The 18207-nt window shown below is 43.5% G+C and overlaps 1 protein-coding gene across 2 annotated transcripts in view; it reads left to right on the plus strand.

Annotated features, from left to right (window-relative positions):
* Window positions 1–18163, plus strand: part of LOC139383348 (inositol-tetrakisphosphate 1-kinase-like) — a 52415-nt gene extending 34252 nt beyond the window's left edge. For both annotated transcript variants that reach the window (XM_071127855.1, XM_071127853.1), the window contains exons 6-11: window positions 4745–4843; window positions 5843–5883; window positions 7607–7772; window positions 13072–13139; window positions 14795–14957; window positions 15503–18163. In XM_071127855.1, the coding sequence (XP_070983956.1) occupies window positions 4745–4843; window positions 5843–5883; window positions 7607–7772; window positions 13072–13139; window positions 14795–14957; window positions 15503–15822 (857 nt within the window). In that variant the 3' untranslated portion in view covers window positions 15823–18163. The remainder of the gene's footprint in view (window positions 1–4744; window positions 4844–5842; window positions 5884–7606; window positions 7773–13071; window positions 13140–14794; window positions 14958–15502) is intronic.
* The last annotated feature ends 44 nt before the right edge of the window (window positions 18164–18207 follow it).

Consider the following 18207-nt stretch of genomic DNA (forward strand, 5'->3'; position numbering starts at 1 on the left):
GGCTGAATAAAAAGGACTGATTGATTGCCTTGTTTACACAACGACTGCCTTCAAAGCAGTTCACTGTTCCGTTATGGATCTGGTCTGTCTGATTTGATGAAGGTAATCAAACGTTTGCTGAGATGCTCTACGACGTCGAGTCAGGGGTTGTTCTCTCACAAAGATGAATGTATTGTCTGTGATTAGAGATGAATAATGAGTCCCTATAATTGGGAGTGGAAGCTCCTCACAGCAGGATATGGAACATTCTAGATTCCTGGTTCTGAACATGGGGTACGTTCCAGAATGCTGTGTTACTAGAATGTAGCCCTGAATAGCAACATTAGATTTCAATCTATTGTCAATACTGGAATTGTATCAGTATAGGCCTACTTCATAATCCTCTGGTAATGCTGATAATAACTTTTGCAAAGAAAATGTGAGGCTCAGTTTCACTGGTGGCTGCTTGCCTGTATGGAAAGACTTCACCAGTGCCTGGTATGAACAGTCCACTCAGCCAGGCCACCTTAAGTCTGTCCTGCTCTGTCCCTTATGGATCAAACCCTAGTGATGACGTCCTTTAAAATGAGAACTTCTCCATTTTAAGTGGGTGAGGTTTTTTCATGGTAGGATTGGGTCTGGTACGGTCCTAGTCTGGATACCCACCTCCTGAATGGTTCAAGGCCAGCCGGTGCTGTATGCCGTGCTACTCCGAGTCAGACTGACGTCCTGTAAACGTCCTCTGTGGCTCCAGCGGGTCTGCTGAGAGCACACAGTGTTTAGACAGAGGAAGAGATTGCTCCCCTGCACTCCGAGCCAAACGGCCAGGCCCAAGCATGACACCAAAACATAAGACTCACCATCACTACCATCATCATATCCCCTCCTCTCTCTAGGCCCAAAGCTTCCAACCGCGCCTTTTAGTCTTTTTGTTTGCTCAAGTCAGGACAGGAGATATCCAGGTATGGGAAGATCCAGGTATGGGAAGACTTTTTGGATTTACAATGTATTTTAGTTTATTCTCACAATTCAAATACGTGTTGTTGGGTCTTTGGGTTGTTTTTGAATGACGTTAGTCTGACATTCTTACCCCTCTCCCATAACAACAGCGATGTGACAGGCGGTGAGTGTGAATTTGGGGAGCTCTGCTCAGTGGGGTGATGTGATGGGTAAACCCTTCACGGCTCTTCATCACACCACTCCTAGGCTGCTGCTACGTCTCCACTGACAGAACAGGAGCACCACAGACCTACAAGTTAAGGAGCACAGAGCAGAATCAATTGTCTTGTATTAACAATTGTGTTTGTTTGTGACTGGGTCCTTTTTTCTTGTTCTATGTTTAGCAACCATAAAATCAGTCTGAAAGCAACCGTATGTGTTTATTTTAACTTGTATTAGTTGGGTTCATAATTCTATAATGTTTTGTTGATTCTTTTAAATTAAGACAGGTTGTATATGTTTTTGGTTTGGAAAGAACCTCCCCTATGAGCATCAGTGGATTGTGATTGGCACCGCATGTAATGTAGCCTATTAAATGCTGAACAATGGAGCAGGCAAAACGGGAAGCAGAACCGTTGCTTGACTCTCTGTCACTCAAAAGACGTTGCCCTGGTGACCCCCTCCCTATTTCCTCCAGTCCCTCCTCCCCTCCTGAGTCAGCTGCTCATGGCCTGGACTTTCACTCCATGACTCACCGGAAGCACTGATATCACATTGCCCACGCAACACAAACACTAGTGTTTTTGTCATCTGCACCAATATGCCAGTGTTTGGTTTGGCCTGGACACTGATTTCTTGTGGCAATATCTCAAACGAGCCACCTTATCTCCAATAGCCAGAAAATGGGCCGCAGAGCGCCAGAACTCAAATATAGGCTTAAAATTAGGGGAGGTTTGCCGTGCTGTAGTTGCAGGATGTTTGTCTGTTGTTTCCTGGGGTGTCAGAATTTCTTACATCAAGTCTTATCACAGGAGATGGTGAGACAGCCATTGCGTCAGGGCATGATGTAAACATGATGAGAATTACGCTCTTATTTGATTCCCCGAAGTGCTAGCGTCTGTGTTTGACAAACACACCCATCCTGTGCACTGCATGTACACCGGTCTGCTTTTGTAAGAACTGTGGACTTGTCTCGTGTATAATGTTGTCTGTCTAGTAGTCTTTGTTGTTTGTCTGTCTGGTGCAGTGGTGTCTGTGTTGTATGTTCTCCGGGTGTAGCAGGCCAGACCAAGCAGGGTTGGCAGCTTCCTGGTTTATTTATTTGAACAAGAGTTGCTCCTCTCTTTCTCTCCTCTGCTCCTCCCTCAGGTGGCGACTGTGTTTGGTGTTTGTTCTCTAATCCAGCTGTAGGGATGAAAGGAAAGGAGTGATGTTGGTGTACTGACATGCACACAGATGGTGTGTGTTAGATCTACTCAGGGTTTTCTAAAGCTTCAGTTAGCGTCACATTCCAGCTCAGCCTTCATCCGTACTATGACGGTGGATATTGCTCGTCTGCCTGCCACTAACTCTAGCAGGCTTGTAACTGCACATGCGTGCCGCAGGTGGCTTGTCGAACTCCGAACTCTTCATTGAGACATTACTGAAGCATCAATCTATGGGCGAGTCGGTTCCACAATTTAATTTGTGCCAAAATTAAAGAACGGTTATCTTGCAAATTCAACAAGCTATAGTGTGAATTGGGCTTAGATGGAGCACATTCCTGTAAGTCGCTCTGGATAAGACAGTCTGCTAAATTACCATAGAAATGTGCCTGGCAAATGGTGAGGTGTTTTCGTGGTACTGCCTTTTCCGAGTTGAACTCAGTTGACCAAATTGACCCTGCTAACTTCTCAAACCACGTACAGTTGAAGTCAGAAGTTTACATACACTTAGGTTGGAGTCATTAACTCATTTTTCAACCACTCCACAAATGTTTTGTAAAAAAACAGACTATAGTTTTGGCAAGTCGGTTAGGACATCTACTTTGTGCATGACAAGTCATTTTTCCAACAGTTGTTGACAGACAGATTATTTCACTTATAGTTCACTGTATCACAATTCCAGTGGGTCAAAAGTGTACATACACTAAGTTGACTGTGCCTGTAAACAGCTTGGAAAATTCCAGAAAATTTTGTCATGGCTTTAGAAGCTTCTGATAGGCTAATTGACATAATTTGAGTCAATTGAAGGTGTACTTGTGGATGTATTTCAAGGCTTACCTTCAAACTCAGTGCCTCTTTGCTTGACATCATGGGAAAATCAAAATTAATCAGCCAAGACCTCAGGAAAATAAATTGTAGACTTCCACAAGTCTGGTTCATCCTTGGGAGCAAACGCCTGAAGGTACCACATTCATCTGTACAAACAATAGTACACAAGTATAAACACCTTAGGACCACGCAGCTGTCATACCGCTCAGGAAGGAGACACGTTCTGTCTCCTAGAGATGAACATACTTTGGCGCGGAAAACACGACTCAATCCTAGAACAACAGCAAAGGACCTTGTGAAGATGCTGGAGGAAACATTTACAAAAGGATCTATATCCACAGTAAAACGAGTCCTATATCGACATAACCTGAAAGGCCGCTCAGCAAGGAAGAAGCCACTGCTCCAAAACCACCATAAAAAAAGCCAGACTACAGTTTGCAACTGCACATGGGGACAAAGATCGTCCTTTTTGGAGAAATGTCCTCTTGTCTGATTAAACAAAAATAGAACTGTTTGGCCATAATGACCATCGTTATGATTGGAGACAAAGGGGAGGCTTGCAAGCCGAAGAACACCATCCCACCCGTGAAGCATGGGGGTGGGAGCATCATGTTGTGGGTGTGCTTTGCTGCAGGAGGGACTGGTGCACTTCACAAAATAGATGGCATCATGAGGCAGGAAAAGTATGTGGATATATTGAAGCAACATCTCAAGACATCAGTCAGGAAGTTAAAGCTTGGTCGCAAATGGGTCTTCCAAATGGACAATGACCCCAAGCATACTTCCAAAGTTGTGGCAAAATGGCTTAAGGACAACAAAGTCAAGGTATTGGAATGGCCATCACAAAGCCCTGACATCAATCCTATAGAGAATTTGTGGGCAGAACTGAAAAAGTGTGTGAGCAAGGAGGCCTACAAAACTGACTCGGTTACACCAGCTCTGTAAGGAGGAATGGGCCAAAATTCACCCAACTTATTGTGGGAAGCTTGTGGAAGGCTACCCAAAACGTTTGACCCAAGTTAAACAGTTTAAAGGCAATGTATGTATGTAAAGTTTTGACCCACTGGGAATGTGATGAAAGAAATAAAAGCTGAAAAAAAGTATTCTCTGCTATTATTCTGCCATTTCACATTCTTAAAGGAAAGTGGTGATCCTAACTGACCGAAGACAGGGAATTTTTACTCGGATTCAATGTCAGGAATTGTGAAAAACTGAGTTTAAATGTATTTGGCTTTGGTGTGTGTTCCAACATAAACTGTATGTAATGTATGGCTCCAATGACAAGTCACTCTCTTGTTATTGATTTGGCTGTCTGAGTAGGGTCACAGGTAAAAACCAAGCTATCTCTGAGAGAATACATCAGTCAATGTGCTTCAAGTTTCTGTGTGTGTGTGAGTCTTCTTGGTTAGTCATGCTGTAACAAAGAAAGTCTATAGTCGACTTCTGAATGAAATGCCTAAGGATTTTCTTCATTCAACAGATTCACTGATATTGAGATGGTGTTTTCCATCCGACTCTCTTACTCATCTCCTTTCCTTCCCTCCCTCCCTCCCTCTCGATCCTTCTCTCACCAGATAAGAGGATCTGCTCTCCCCCATTCATGGTTCTGAACACTGAGTGTGGTCCAGACACGCTGGAGCAGATTGAGAAGCATGGACTCACATTCCCCTTTAGTAAGTCCCTCCCTTTTGTATTTGATAGAAGAATTGTCACTCGACCAGAGCGTTAGAGGTGACGCGAGATGCATAATTGGGACAAATCTGTCTTCTCCAGCAGGTGACATTGTTTTCCGTTTATTTCACTCACCAAGCGAGGATTTTTTGTATGGAGGTCAATGAGTGTCGAATTTGGTCAGCAAAAAATGTAGAGATTTATTTGCCTCAAATATAAGTTTTGTAATGCTTTGGTTGTTACGAGTGGTCTGATAAGTAGGACGTGGCATCACAGCAACTGAGAAAAAACACTTTATATCGGAGTAGTCTCTGACTATGCGTATTCATGACATGAGGCTAGTAGCATAGCATCTCTCTCCATTTTAATATAGGCAGTTGACGTCAACACCCCTCATCGAATATTCAAAGAAGTATTAAAATAATTAGATGTATCCACCAATCCAAAGAGAGGAATAGGTGGAAACTAGACAGCCCTCCGTTCCAATCTGGGGACAACGAATCCCATTGTTAGGGTGGAGACATGGGTATCTCGTCATTATATCCAAATCTCTGACTCAACCTATATTATACATGGTCCTTCCTCCTAGCTTTGTTTAAAAAATATATATAAAAACATTTGAAATAAAATCTCTATAAACAAAGCTGGTTTTAGTATCCACACTTATAAGCTGCACAGCAATTAGTTTATTATTTATAATCATGATTACTCTTCAGTGTTGAACTATAACTATCTAACTATTTTTTTCAAACCCTCAGTTACTTTTAAGCCACCTTGTATGGCCAATTTACACACAATTCATGTTTGCAGATATCTATTTATGGAGGTGGTTTTGAAAGTTGTGGTCAGTGTGGAAATAACCTGTTATCATCTTGTGACGGTCATGTTTTTTCTCAACACTCATTGGGTCATTGGGGAACCACTCATTGGGTCATTGGGGAAGTGTGGTTTCTTCACTAACATTCTCAACCTGTTCTTCTTTCTCTTCCTCCGTCTATCAGTTTGCAAAACACGAGTAGCCCATGGAACCAACTCCCACGAGGTAAGAGCTACCAGGTTCATGAAGCGCTTGGGGTCACAGATTAGTCACACCCTCGATCGTTAGCTAAATCCCGGTAATCCATTAGTGTCTCTAACTAGATAATCATTTAACACTGCACCAAACTACATCATCAAACACACTAGAGTTCTCTGACTGTGGCAGCCCTGCCAAAATCAGTAGCTGCTTGTTTGTCAGTCAACATTCATATATCACATTTTATTGGTCACATACACATGGTTAGCAGATGTTATTGTGGCTATAGTGAAATGCTTGTGTTTCTAGCTCCAACAGTGCCATAATATCTAACAAGTAATATCTAAAAATTTCACAACAATACACACAAATCTAAAGTAGAAGAATGTAAATTAAGAATATCTAAAAATTTGGATGAGCAATATCTGAGCGCCATAGACTAAAATACAGTATAATAGAATACAGTATACTCATATATGATGAGTAATGCAAAATATGTTAACATTATTAAATTGACTAGTGTTCCATTTATTTTATTTTTTTGAATTTTACCCCTTTTTCTCCCCAATTTCGTGGTATCCAATTGTTAGTAGCTACTATCTTGTCTCATTGCTACAACTCCCGTACGGGCTCGGGAGAGACGAAGGTTGAAAGTCATGCGTCCTCCGATACACAACCCAACCAAGCCGCACTGCTTCTAAACACAGCGCGCATCTAACCCGGAAGCCAGCCGCACCAATGTGTCGGAGGAAACACCGTGCACCTGGCTTACTTGGTTAGCGTGCACTGCGCCCGGCCCGCCACAGGAGTCGCTGGTGTGCGATGAGACAAGGATATCCCTACTGGCCAAGCCCTCCCTAACGACAGAGCCTGGGCGCAAACCCAGAGTCTCAGGTGGCACAGCTGGCGCTGCAGTACAGCGCCCTTAACCACTGCGCCACCCGGGAGGCCTAGTGTTCCATTTATTAAAGTGACCAATGATTTCAAGTCTATTTATATAGGGCAGAAGCCTCTAAGGTGCTATTTAACAGTCTGATGGCCTTGAGATAGAAGCTGTTTTTCAGTCTCAGTCCCAGCTTTGATGCACCTTCTGGATGATAGCGGGGTGAACAGGCAGTGACTTGAGTGGTTCTTGTCCTTGATGATTTATTTTGGCCTTCCTGTACATCGGGTGCTGTAGTTGTCCTGGGGGGCAGGTAGTTTGCCTCAGGTGATGCCTTGGCCAGACCGCACCACCCTCTGAGGAGCCCTGTGGTTGCGGCCGGTGCAGTTGCTCTACCGGGCGGTGATACAGCCCGACGGGATGCTCTCAATTGTGCATCTGTAAAAGTTTGAGGGTTTTAGGTGCTGACGAGGTGCTGTTGTGCCTTCACCACACTGTCTGTGTGGGTGGACCATTTCAGTTTGTCAGTGATGTGTATGCAGAGGAACTTGAAGCTTTCCATATTCTCCACTGCAGTCCTGTCGATGTGGATAGTGGGGGGGCTCCCTCTGCTGTTTCCTGAAGTCCACGATCAGCTCCTTTTGTTTTGTTTTGTTTTGTTGACGTAGAGTGAGAGATTATTTTCCTGTGAGTGAGAGGTTATTTGCTTAGGAGCTAGAAGCACGGCTTCCCTATCTGTCGGCGCCATCTTTCTCTCATTGAACAAGTCAAGGCCGTAAACTGGTTGGATGGATTGCATGGTATGCGAGCAGGTTATTGGTTGAAATAAAATTCTAAATGTATTGATGACCTCTTCTCCCTCCACAGATGGCCATCATTTTCAGTGAGGAGGACCTGAAGGGCGTGAAGCCTCCATGTGTGATCCAGAGCTTCATCAACCACAATGCGGTGCTCTACAAGGTGTTTGTTGTGGGGGAGTCCTACACGCTGGTGGAGAGACCCTCCCTGAAGAACTTCCCCGCTGGACCAGCAGGTGAGGAGGAGACCCTGCAGGGCTCGACTTTAAAGCTTGTCGGCTTGCCCTTGGCAGTAAAAATGTTTTGTTGTATAAGCAGATTGTAGATTTAAATTGTCCAAATGGACAAGTAAAAAATTTCACAAAAAAGTCACACTATCAAATTAGCTTACTCGTTCTGAATTGGATCAATGTCCTCTGGATGCAATGTTTTGGTCACTGTTCTCCTAATCGCTGCAGATTGCACCAGAGTCTAATTATTGTAGGCCTGCATTGACAGGCACAAACGGTCTTTCAATCATGCAGTTGCGAAATGCGTTTTTGAGATCAATGCGAGCCGCGTTTGCATATTTGTTGGTATTCATTGCTAGTGAGTTATTTGCTCCGTTATAGCTAATTTTAGCAATGGAAGTCCTGGAAAAGTCATGGTGTATGCATCACCTGCGTGTGTGTGCCAGTGGGCCGTTGCCAGATGGGGGGAGAGCGATTTGCGCAGATAACAGCCAAACTACACAATGTTTTGAATTGACTATCTCGCTAGTTAACTTAAGTTATTAGCTTGCATTAATGTCATTGTCATGTTTGATGTCCTAAAATACACTGTGTGTGCGCGCCACCTTTCCAACAAGTCAGTTCGTCAAATTTCTGCCCTGCTAGAGCTGCCCCAGTCAACTGGAAGTGCTGTTATTGTGAAGTGGAAACATCTAGAAGCGACAAAGGCTCAGCCGCGAAGTGGCAGGCCACACAAACGCACAGAATGGGATCGCCAAGTGCTGAAGCACGTAGTATGTAAAAATCGTCTCTTATGTTGACCAGCACTCACTACTGCATTCCAATCTGCCTCTGGAAACAACATCAGCACAATAACTGTTTGTCGAGAGCTTCATGAAATAGGTTTCCATGGTCGAGCAGCCACACACAAGCATAAGATCACCATGCACAATGCCTAGCGTCGCCTGGAGTGGTATAAAGCTTGCCACCATTGGACTCTGGTACAGTGGAAACACATTCTCTAAAGTAATGAATCACGCTTCACCGTCTGGCATTCCGGTGGACAAATCCGGTTTTGGCGGATGCCAGGAGAATGCTACTTGCCTTAAGACTATTTCTGGGAGAGGGACAAGTGACTTGAGCTTTCGGACAAGTAAAAATATCAGTCCACCTTGTCTGAAAGACAAATGGCTAAAGAAGTTAATGCCCTGTCTATTTATGGGCGCGCAGTGTGCCATGCTGAGGGAGGCCCACAGCACTCCTGTCTTCTTGACAGACCCAGTAAAATGCTTTTTAACATCTTTGAGACTAGGCTCCCTTCTTTTAAAGAGAGAGGGAGTCCAGAGTGCAGTGGATTTGGTTTATACGTATTGGTCAACATTTTTTTTTTTTGACAAAGCAAGGTGAACAGTCCGATTGAGAATTACAATACACAGTCATTTTGGATAGGAAACATAATTTGGCAATAAGCACATTGGTTAGGCTCAGGTAATCTGAACTTTGCCCTGACAGAAGAAGCGGCTCCATTTGCATGCACTACAGTAAAAGCCCTCATGCAAACCAGTCTGGGCTTCAGTGGAATCGTCTGCTTTGCCTTATGCAAAGAGTCCAGGATCATTCCTGTGTCATCCAGCACAATGAAACATACTGTAAAGTGCCCCAACCTGCCACACACACACACCACAGCAACACACCTCTACTACTGTATACACAGGTAGTGAGTACTGTCCAGCCTTGTCCATGGTATTGTGGAGTTTAATAAACATAAATCAGCACTCCGTATAGAGCAGACAAAATCGATTATAGACAGACAAACGGAGGTAGGGAAGGGAGGAATGGGAGAGGGAGAAAGGGGTTGGTTGAATGTTTAAAGCAGCAATCGGCAGGTGAAACCATAAGTGTCCTCCCCGCCACTGTTTCATTAAAAAGCTGAGGGATGAGTCTGGAAAAATGTAACCACTCTCAAATTCATAGACCGAGCTATAAACATGATATCAAAATGAAAGTTTTAACCATGTTTTGAGGCTATACAGTGTTTGTTTACATTTACTTTATTTACAAACATTGGCGTTAAACAACCTTATTTTGAGTTCTAATGGGGTACGAAAGTTGAACTAAGTTCATGAGGCATTTTATAAGTTATATTCTTTAAGAATCAATGGGTACATTCATTTATTAGTCCAACGCTGGATGTAGCTACTGCAGATTGCCCCTTTAAGCACCTCAGTGTTGTGAAAGAGGGCCTGGTGTCAAGAGAAGATAATGTCCCATCCCACCGCCCACGCCCACAGCAGAGGTGATATGTGCTTAGTAGTGTTCCCTTCAGCGTTCCTGGGAATGTTGTGTGTAGCTAGCACTTCCAGTATTAGTACACCCTAGTAGTACAATGCCCTGGGCTCGTTTTGGACAACGGCTGAATTCACCAATACAAGTCATGCTATTCCCTCTTTATTTCAATCCTTCCTCATCTCTCATTCTTTTAATGCCCTCTCTTAGTGTTAATGATTACAAATGGGTGACTGGTAGCGAAGTTGTAAAAGTAGAACAATCGATTACTCCCTTTACATTGGGTAGGGCTGGAAATCAATCTGTCTCGTTTTGCTTGAAGGACATCCCTGTGCTGAGTCAGACAAAAGATTAGATAATGTGAATCGGTTTCTCCCTCAGCCACATGACTAGTAATGGCTGTATATGAAGGCCATTGATATGGTGTGATGTATGGTCATCTGGTACAAGTGGAAGTTTGTTGCCTATGTAAGATTATTGAACTTAAACTGGGGTTAGATTTTTGTCAGACATTGAGTTTATTTTCATACAGTATAGCTTAAGTTTGTGTTCGGTTATGCTGTGGCTTCATTGTTTTTGTTTTTCTAATAATTAGAGATGGTTAAGATAATTGAGTAGCACGTAGATGCATATGCCCTCGTCTATCAACCAACATGAAAGAAGTTGGCAGGTTCGAGGTTTTCATCATGAATCTTGTTCTGGAGGCAGCTCTGCGAAGTGGTCACTAGCTGGCACAGCCACAGTCATAAATCTGATTTTATACCTAACCTTAATACCACCCTTAACCACACTGCTAACCCTAACCTGAAATTAAGACCAAAAATATCATTTTTGTTTTCATGAATTTTGACAATATAGCCAATTAGACTTTGCAGCTGGCCTAAGAAAATAATCGCTCAGTTCTGCCAAACGTCAACCGGCAAGAAGTTGAGGAAAGCATGGTTCTTGCATGTTTGTTGGAGAGAATAAAGATGGCTACTTTAACACTCATAAAAATGTAATTGCTTGAGATTCTAAGGACATGTGTACGCAAGGCCAACGGCAGCAAATATACTCAAGCCTAGAATTTAACTTATGCTTACATCCCTGCCAATGTTTTATTGAACAGTGTCTTTCCATTAATGCACTTGAATTTGAATGTAATAGTGTGTGTTGACCAGCTGGTGGGCGTCTTCTGACATCTTCAACCTGTCCCAGGCTGTAGTCCCCACTTGCTTTAAGGAGACCACCATCGTCCCGGTGCCCCAGAAGAACAAGGTGACAAGTCCATATAACTACTGCCCCGTCACGCTCACCTCGGTGATCATGAAGTGAGGTGAGAGGTTGGTCATGGCCCACATCAAGGCCAGCATGCCAAGCACACTGGACCCACTCCAATTTACCTAGCGCTCCAACAGATCCACGGAAGATGCCATTTCCATCGCTATTCACACCGCCGTAACATCTGGACAACAGGAACACCTATGTGAGAATACTGTTCATTGACTACAGTAGAGCATTCAACACTATTGTTCCCTCCAAGCTCAACACCAAGCTCTGGGACTGGACACCACCCTCTGCAACTGGACCCTGGACTTCCTGATGAGCAGAGCACAAGCTGTGAGGATTGGCAACACCTCCTCCACACTGACTCTTAACACAAGTGCCCCCTGGGGTGTGTCCTCAGTCCTCTGCTGTACTCCCTGTTCACTCACGACTGCATGGCTTTGCATGACACCAACTCCATCAAGTTTGCTAACGACACCACAGGTGTAGGCCTAATAACCAACAACAACGAGTCAGCCTATAGTGAGGAGGTAAGTGGACTGGCATTGTGGCGTCATGACAACAACTTCAGCAAATCAAAGGAGTTGATTGTTGACTTCAGAATGTAACGGAGGGAACACGCCCCGATTCACATCAACGGGACTGCAGTAGCGCGAGTCACGAGTTTTAAGTTCCTCGGCGTCCACATCACTGAGGACATGACATTGACCAACAACACCATCACTCTTGTCAAGAGGTTGCAACAGCGTCTCTACTTCCTAAAGCGACTGAAGAAATTTGGCATGCCGCCCCGTGTCCTCTCCAAATACTATCGTTGCATCATCACCACCCGCTCCAGCAGGTGGTGAAGACGGCCCAGTACATCACTGGGACCGTGCTCCCACCCATCCAGGACTTGAAACGGTGCCTGAGGAAGGCCAGGAGAACAGGACCCCAGACACCCCAGTCACGAGCTGTTCTGTCCGTTGCCGTCGGGCAGACGGTCTGATACCAACAGGCTCAGGGACAGTTTCTATCTGCAAGCAATCAATCTGCTGAACACTTGAACTGGACCTGCTCTGATTCTTTGTACCTTAGCACTCACACACACACACACACATTCCTGCTGTACACATCACAACTGCTGCTAAAAGACACTTATTATGTTGCTCAATTTATGCACTTGCACCTCATTTCCCCCCTTCCCCAATGCGTGTAAATATTGGACTATAAATTGTGCCTTCCTGTATTATACTGATGCTAAAATGTATTATTCTATTCCACTGCCATTTATATGTTTGTATTCTTAGCTTTAATTATTTCTTACTGTTGTTGAATTGTTGAAGGAACCTACAAGTAAGTATTTCGTACAGTCTCGTACATAGACTAATAAAACTTGAATGTCATACTTGTACACCTCATTATTCCATGTTTATGGCTGCTCTTGTGCCCCCTGGTGCCAGAGATGAGAACTGCACATCCATAACAAATAGTTGAGTTGAGGGTGAAGATGAGAAATGTAATGTCAACTGAATGCATTCAACTGAAATGTGTCTTCCGCATTTAACCCAACCCCTCTGAATCAGAGAGGTGCGGAGGGCTGCCATAATCAACATCTTTGGCGCCTGGGGAACAGTGGGTTAACTGCCTTGTTCAGGGGCAGAACGACAGATTTTTTTTACCTTGTCAACTCTGTGATTCGATCCAGCAACCTTTCGGTTACTGGCCCAACGCTCTAACCACTAGGCTACCTGCCACCCATGAAACTGACTAAAGTGTGTTTTCTCCATTACAGACAGAAAAGCAATTTTCTTCAACAGCCACAACGTATCAAAGCCAGAGTCCTCTTCAGACCTGACATCTGTAAGTTCAATACACTAACATGCATTTATCATATCACCTACAAGGCATTCGGAAAGTACTCAGACCCCTTGAATTTTTCCACATATTGTTACTTTACAGCCTTATTCTAAAATGGGTTCAGTTTATTTTTTTACAATCTACACACACTACCCCATAATGACAAACAAAAACAGGTTTTTAGACATTTTTGCATATATAAAAAAGTATTCAGACCCTTTACTCAGTACTTTGTTGAAGCACCTTTTGCAGCGATTACAGCCTAGAGTCTTCTTGAGTATGACGCTACAAGCTTGGTACAAGCCTGTATTTGGGGAGTTTTTCCCATTTCTTCTTTGCAGATCCGCTCAAGCTCTGTCAGGTTGGATGGGGATCGTCGCTGTACAGCTATTTCCAGGTCTCCAGGTTAAAGTCCGGGCTCTGGCTGGACCACTCAAGGATATTCTGAGACTTGTCCTGTTGGAATGTGAACCTCCACCTCAGTCTGAGGTCCTGAGCGCTCTAGAGCAGGTTTTCATCAAGGATCTCTCTGTACTTTGCTCCGTTCGTCTTTCCCTCGATCCTGACTAGTTTCCCAGTCCCTGCCACTGAAAAACATCCCCAAAGCATGATGCCGCACCACAATGCTTAACCATATTGATGGTGCCAGGTTTCCTCTAGGCTTGGCATTCAGGCCAAAGAGTTCGATCTTGGTTTCATCAGACATGAGAATCTTGTTTCTCATGGTCAGAGAGTCCTTTAGGTGCCTTTTGGCAAACCCCAAGCGGGCTGTCATTTTTATTGAACCTTTATTTAACTAGGCAAGTCAGTTAATAACAAATTATTATTTACAATGGCGGCCTAGGAACAGTGGGTTTACTGCCTTGTTCAGTGGTAGAACGACATTTTTACCTTGTCAGCTCGGGGATTCGATCATAGCAACCTTTCGGTTGCTAGATCATGTGCCTTTTTAGGAGTGGATTCCATCTGGCCACTGTACCATAAAGGCCTGATTGGTGTAGTGCTGCAGAGATGGTCGTCCTTCTGGAAGGTTCTCCCATCTCCACAGAGGAACTCTGGAGCACTGTCAGTGACCATCGGGTTCTTGGCTACCTCCTTACCCAAAGCCCTTCTCCCCCGATTGCTCACGGCGGCCAGCTCTAGGAAGAGTCTTGGTGGTTCCAAACTTCTATTTTAGAATGGAGGCCACTGTGTTCTTGGGGACCTTCAATGCTGCAGATATTTTTTTAGTACCCTTCCCAAAATCTGTGCCTCGACACAATCCTGTCTGAAAGCTCTTCATTCAACCTCATGGCTTGGTTTTTGCTCTGACATGCACTGTCAACTGTGGGACCTTATATAGACAGGTGGGCCTTTCCAAATCATGTCCAATCAATTGAATTTACTACAGGTGAACTTCAAGTTGTAGAAACATCTCAAGGATGATCAATGGAAACGGGATGCTCCTGAGCTCAGTTTCGAGTCTCGTAGCTAAGGATCTGAATACATATGTAAATGTGATCCATTTTGGAATAAGACTAATGTAACAATGTAAAAAAAGTGCAGGTGTCTGAATACTTTCCGAATGCAATGTATTTCTATGTGTTAAGCCAAACCTCAGTGTGTTATTGAATGCCCTTAGTACAGTATACTCAGACTTAGTTTTCTTCCTACCACAGAGGGACAACGTGGAGGGGGTCTCCCAGCCACCCAGTGATGATGTCATCAGAGAGTTGTCCAGGTCCTTGCGACAGGAGTTGGGCGTGTCCTTGTTTGGCATTGACGTCATCATCAACAACCTTACGGGCCAACACGCCGTCATCGACATCAATTCATTCCCTGGTGAGTGGTTTGTTCCTCTGTCGTAGGGTTTGTGTGTTTATCTTTAGTCTAAGATGGATGGCCATTTATACTACCCGTCCACCTGTGTAGGCATACGACAGTTTTACAATCTCTACCAGTTAGTAATTTCAAATCTTTGAGAGAGTGCTTTTAGGGATCAATATAATCTAATGGTCTGATTGACATGATCTTGCTTGGAGACGGAGCCGAGGTATCAGCAGTGTTAAATTAGAATTGAGCACGTTCTGAGGCGAGTCTAGCATGCCTTTCTCTTGACTAGGGCTGTTGTCACTATGGTAACACTGTTCTTGCGTTGCACGCTGTTGCCACCTCTGACGGTTGGAGTGTGAGGAGAATGGTAGTGAGCTAATCCCTCACAAACATTCACCCTCAGTGCCTCAACGACAAGCTAGGCACTCAAAATACAATAAATAAATATTTTCACTCATTTACTTGGACTGTTACCATCAGTTTCCCACTGTATTGAAGATGGGATATAAGCATCAGTCAGCCAAGTCTCATGGCTCGTCCTCGTCTGTCTCCAGGTTACGAGGGTGTCCCAGAGTTCTTCAACGATCTCCTGACCCACATCACCAGTGTGCTCCAAGCTAACTCCGCTGACAGCCCCCCAGCCAGCGGGCAGCCCAAAGGCCTGGTATCCACAGCCCCCAGCCTAACCCCAACCCCTGGCTCCCCAGGCTGCTGCAGCATGCTGGGGAAGGAGGCCAGCAGCAGCCCCTGGATCGTGGAGGCGGATGGGAACCTGAAGGGCCCCCGCCAGAGACTGGGCTGTAACTCAGCCATGTCCCCCAACTTCCAGCAACACTGTGTTTCCACGATAGCCACCAAGGCTTCCTCCCAATGACTACCCTCCTCTTCCACCTTAGCCCCCACCCTGTTCTAACCTCGAACAAAAACAGATGAGGATTATAATGGTGACAATAATTAATAATGGTCATAATGATTACATTAATTTTAATATATCTGTAATCAAAAACCAACTTTTTCTATGTAGATATTGATGATGGTGATTGGTTGTAGATGTTTTTCTCTGCCTTTTTAGATGTTTTGTTTAATAGGACTTACGTACTGTAATGTGAACTTTTGGGATCTCTGCTTAATTGCTGATTTTAGTTTCTCTCTGTGAAGTCTCTTTAATCAAGTGGTCCACATGAGATGGTTAGGGGAAATATCTTGTCTGAACTTTTGTCTACAGCAGTGAATGAAAAAGGCAACTTAACATCCTGTGCTCCATACGCACTCACGTTTCCAGCATTGACATTCACCAGTGATGTCTTTATTTTGATGTTTACCACTCTGTCATATAGTGGAGAAGGGATATAAAGTTGTTTTATTGTCACATACACTGGATAGGTGCGGCGAAATGTGTTGTCTGGGTACTATAACACTCATCCACAGGTTTGGAGCAGCTGCCAGTGCTAATGGCACGCAGATCAACTGACTTAAAGAACCCACTCGATCATTTCCAAAATCACAAGCAAGTCATTGGGGTCTTGATTGACATTAGATATGATGAAATTGAACACTGGTTGCTTTGTGTACCATTTAATTAACAATGTGCTTTCTTCCATGTGCAAGGCTCTTGTCATGTGAATTTCATAGTCTTCACAACAGCAGAAACAAAATAGATATTAATCAAGATCAAGATGCAGTACATGCAGCACAAAAGGCTGAAAATACCTGCATAAACCTTTGATCACACCTCATATAAATGTTTCATCAGAAAAATACATCTTTGATCATGTGACCAAGTTTAATGGAGGATAATGTTTATAAAAGCCTTTGAGTGTTTGTCAGATGTGGTTGAGGTTTATACAGGTGTTTTATGTGACTGTAAACCAGTCCATTTCCTTGCCTCATAACTTGAGTTGTGTTGCTCCAGCACTGCTTAAAGATGAGGATCACATTCCTTTTTGTATGTGGGTGTTTTCAAAAAGTATTCCAGCATTCCAATGCTTTAGTGAAAAATGACTTTTATGGAATTGAAATGAATCGGCATGCTGAACTCTCATTCTCTCTCCCTCCATTACTACTCATTCAAAGCTCAATTCAACCTCTGGGCCTCTAATACAGTTTTCAATTGGTATTGTGTTCAGAAAACTAACTCTTACTCCACAAATGTCTAATTGAATGATATATATTTAGCCAACTAAATCAACACATTATTTTTGACCATGAAATGAATGTCTTGATTACAATGCTAACGTCAGTCTCCAAACTCCCTGTAAGCATCAGCTGCTGTTATTTTGAGGTGTCACAATATGTAAAGAAAAAAGAAATCTGATTTTTCTCCCAATGTTCATGGTGAGATCCTTTTTTTAAAAACGTATATTTTGTTCATTGGGGGGGGGTATTTTTATATAGTGGAGAGGAGCGAGTGAACAACAGGGATTTTTTTTGTTTTTTGTCATGAGTAGTGAGATGGTGGTTTGGCAAATTAAATGATCTTCAAGACCAAGCTTACAGTTGTCACTGTCTTCACCCTTAGCATCCAGTTGAAGTGCGTGGAAAAGAGTGCAGGCCTGCCAACTCTGTAAAAAGAATAGGGTGTTTTAAGCACTGCTTCATCACAGGCTGACACAGTGAATTGACAAGCTTATCAGAGGTTACTTAGCCCCAATGACCAGGTGAGTGACTGACCATCGAGTGTAGCCATTCAACCTGCTGCCCTCCAGAACAAGAGTTGGGTAGCAGTGGTCCTAAAGCCTTCCTTATTGAAGGACACATTCTCAACCCTGTGTGGGTGAAGTGATCAAGGAGAGAATGTCTTAACCAAGCCATGCCCAGTATGTTGTGGAAACACTGCAATCTCTATACTGTGTGTTCTGCATCTAAATGGGAAATATTACCCCTACTTACTACCTTGTCCATTTCTCCAACCCTGACCGTCATTGTGCTCTCCACTTCCACCTCAATGTTTACTTGGAAATGTTACTATATATATATAGTAGTGTGTGTGTGTGTGTATATATATAAAATACACATCTGCATACATTTTTGTAAAAGTTCTCTAAAGAATAATTAATACAATGACTTTTTTTATTAAATGGCTAAAACAGGGTGAAAAATAACAAGTGATTTCTAAAAAAACCTTGCGAGAAATTGCTATTACTGTTCTAGTGCTTTAGTCCAGAATAACATCATGTATATTCCTTGGTAAAAGTAATTAAATTAATTCCCCCAAAGTTGTATTGTGTTTCTCATGATAAGCCTCATGCATCTGTCCTGT

The sequence above is a fragment of the Oncorhynchus clarkii genome, chromosome 25, assembly GCF_045791955.1.
Source record: "Oncorhynchus clarkii lewisi isolate Uvic-CL-2024 chromosome 25, UVic_Ocla_1.0, whole genome shotgun sequence".
NCBI classification, from domain to species: Eukaryota; Metazoa; Chordata; class Actinopteri; order Salmoniformes; family Salmonidae; genus Oncorhynchus; species Oncorhynchus clarkii.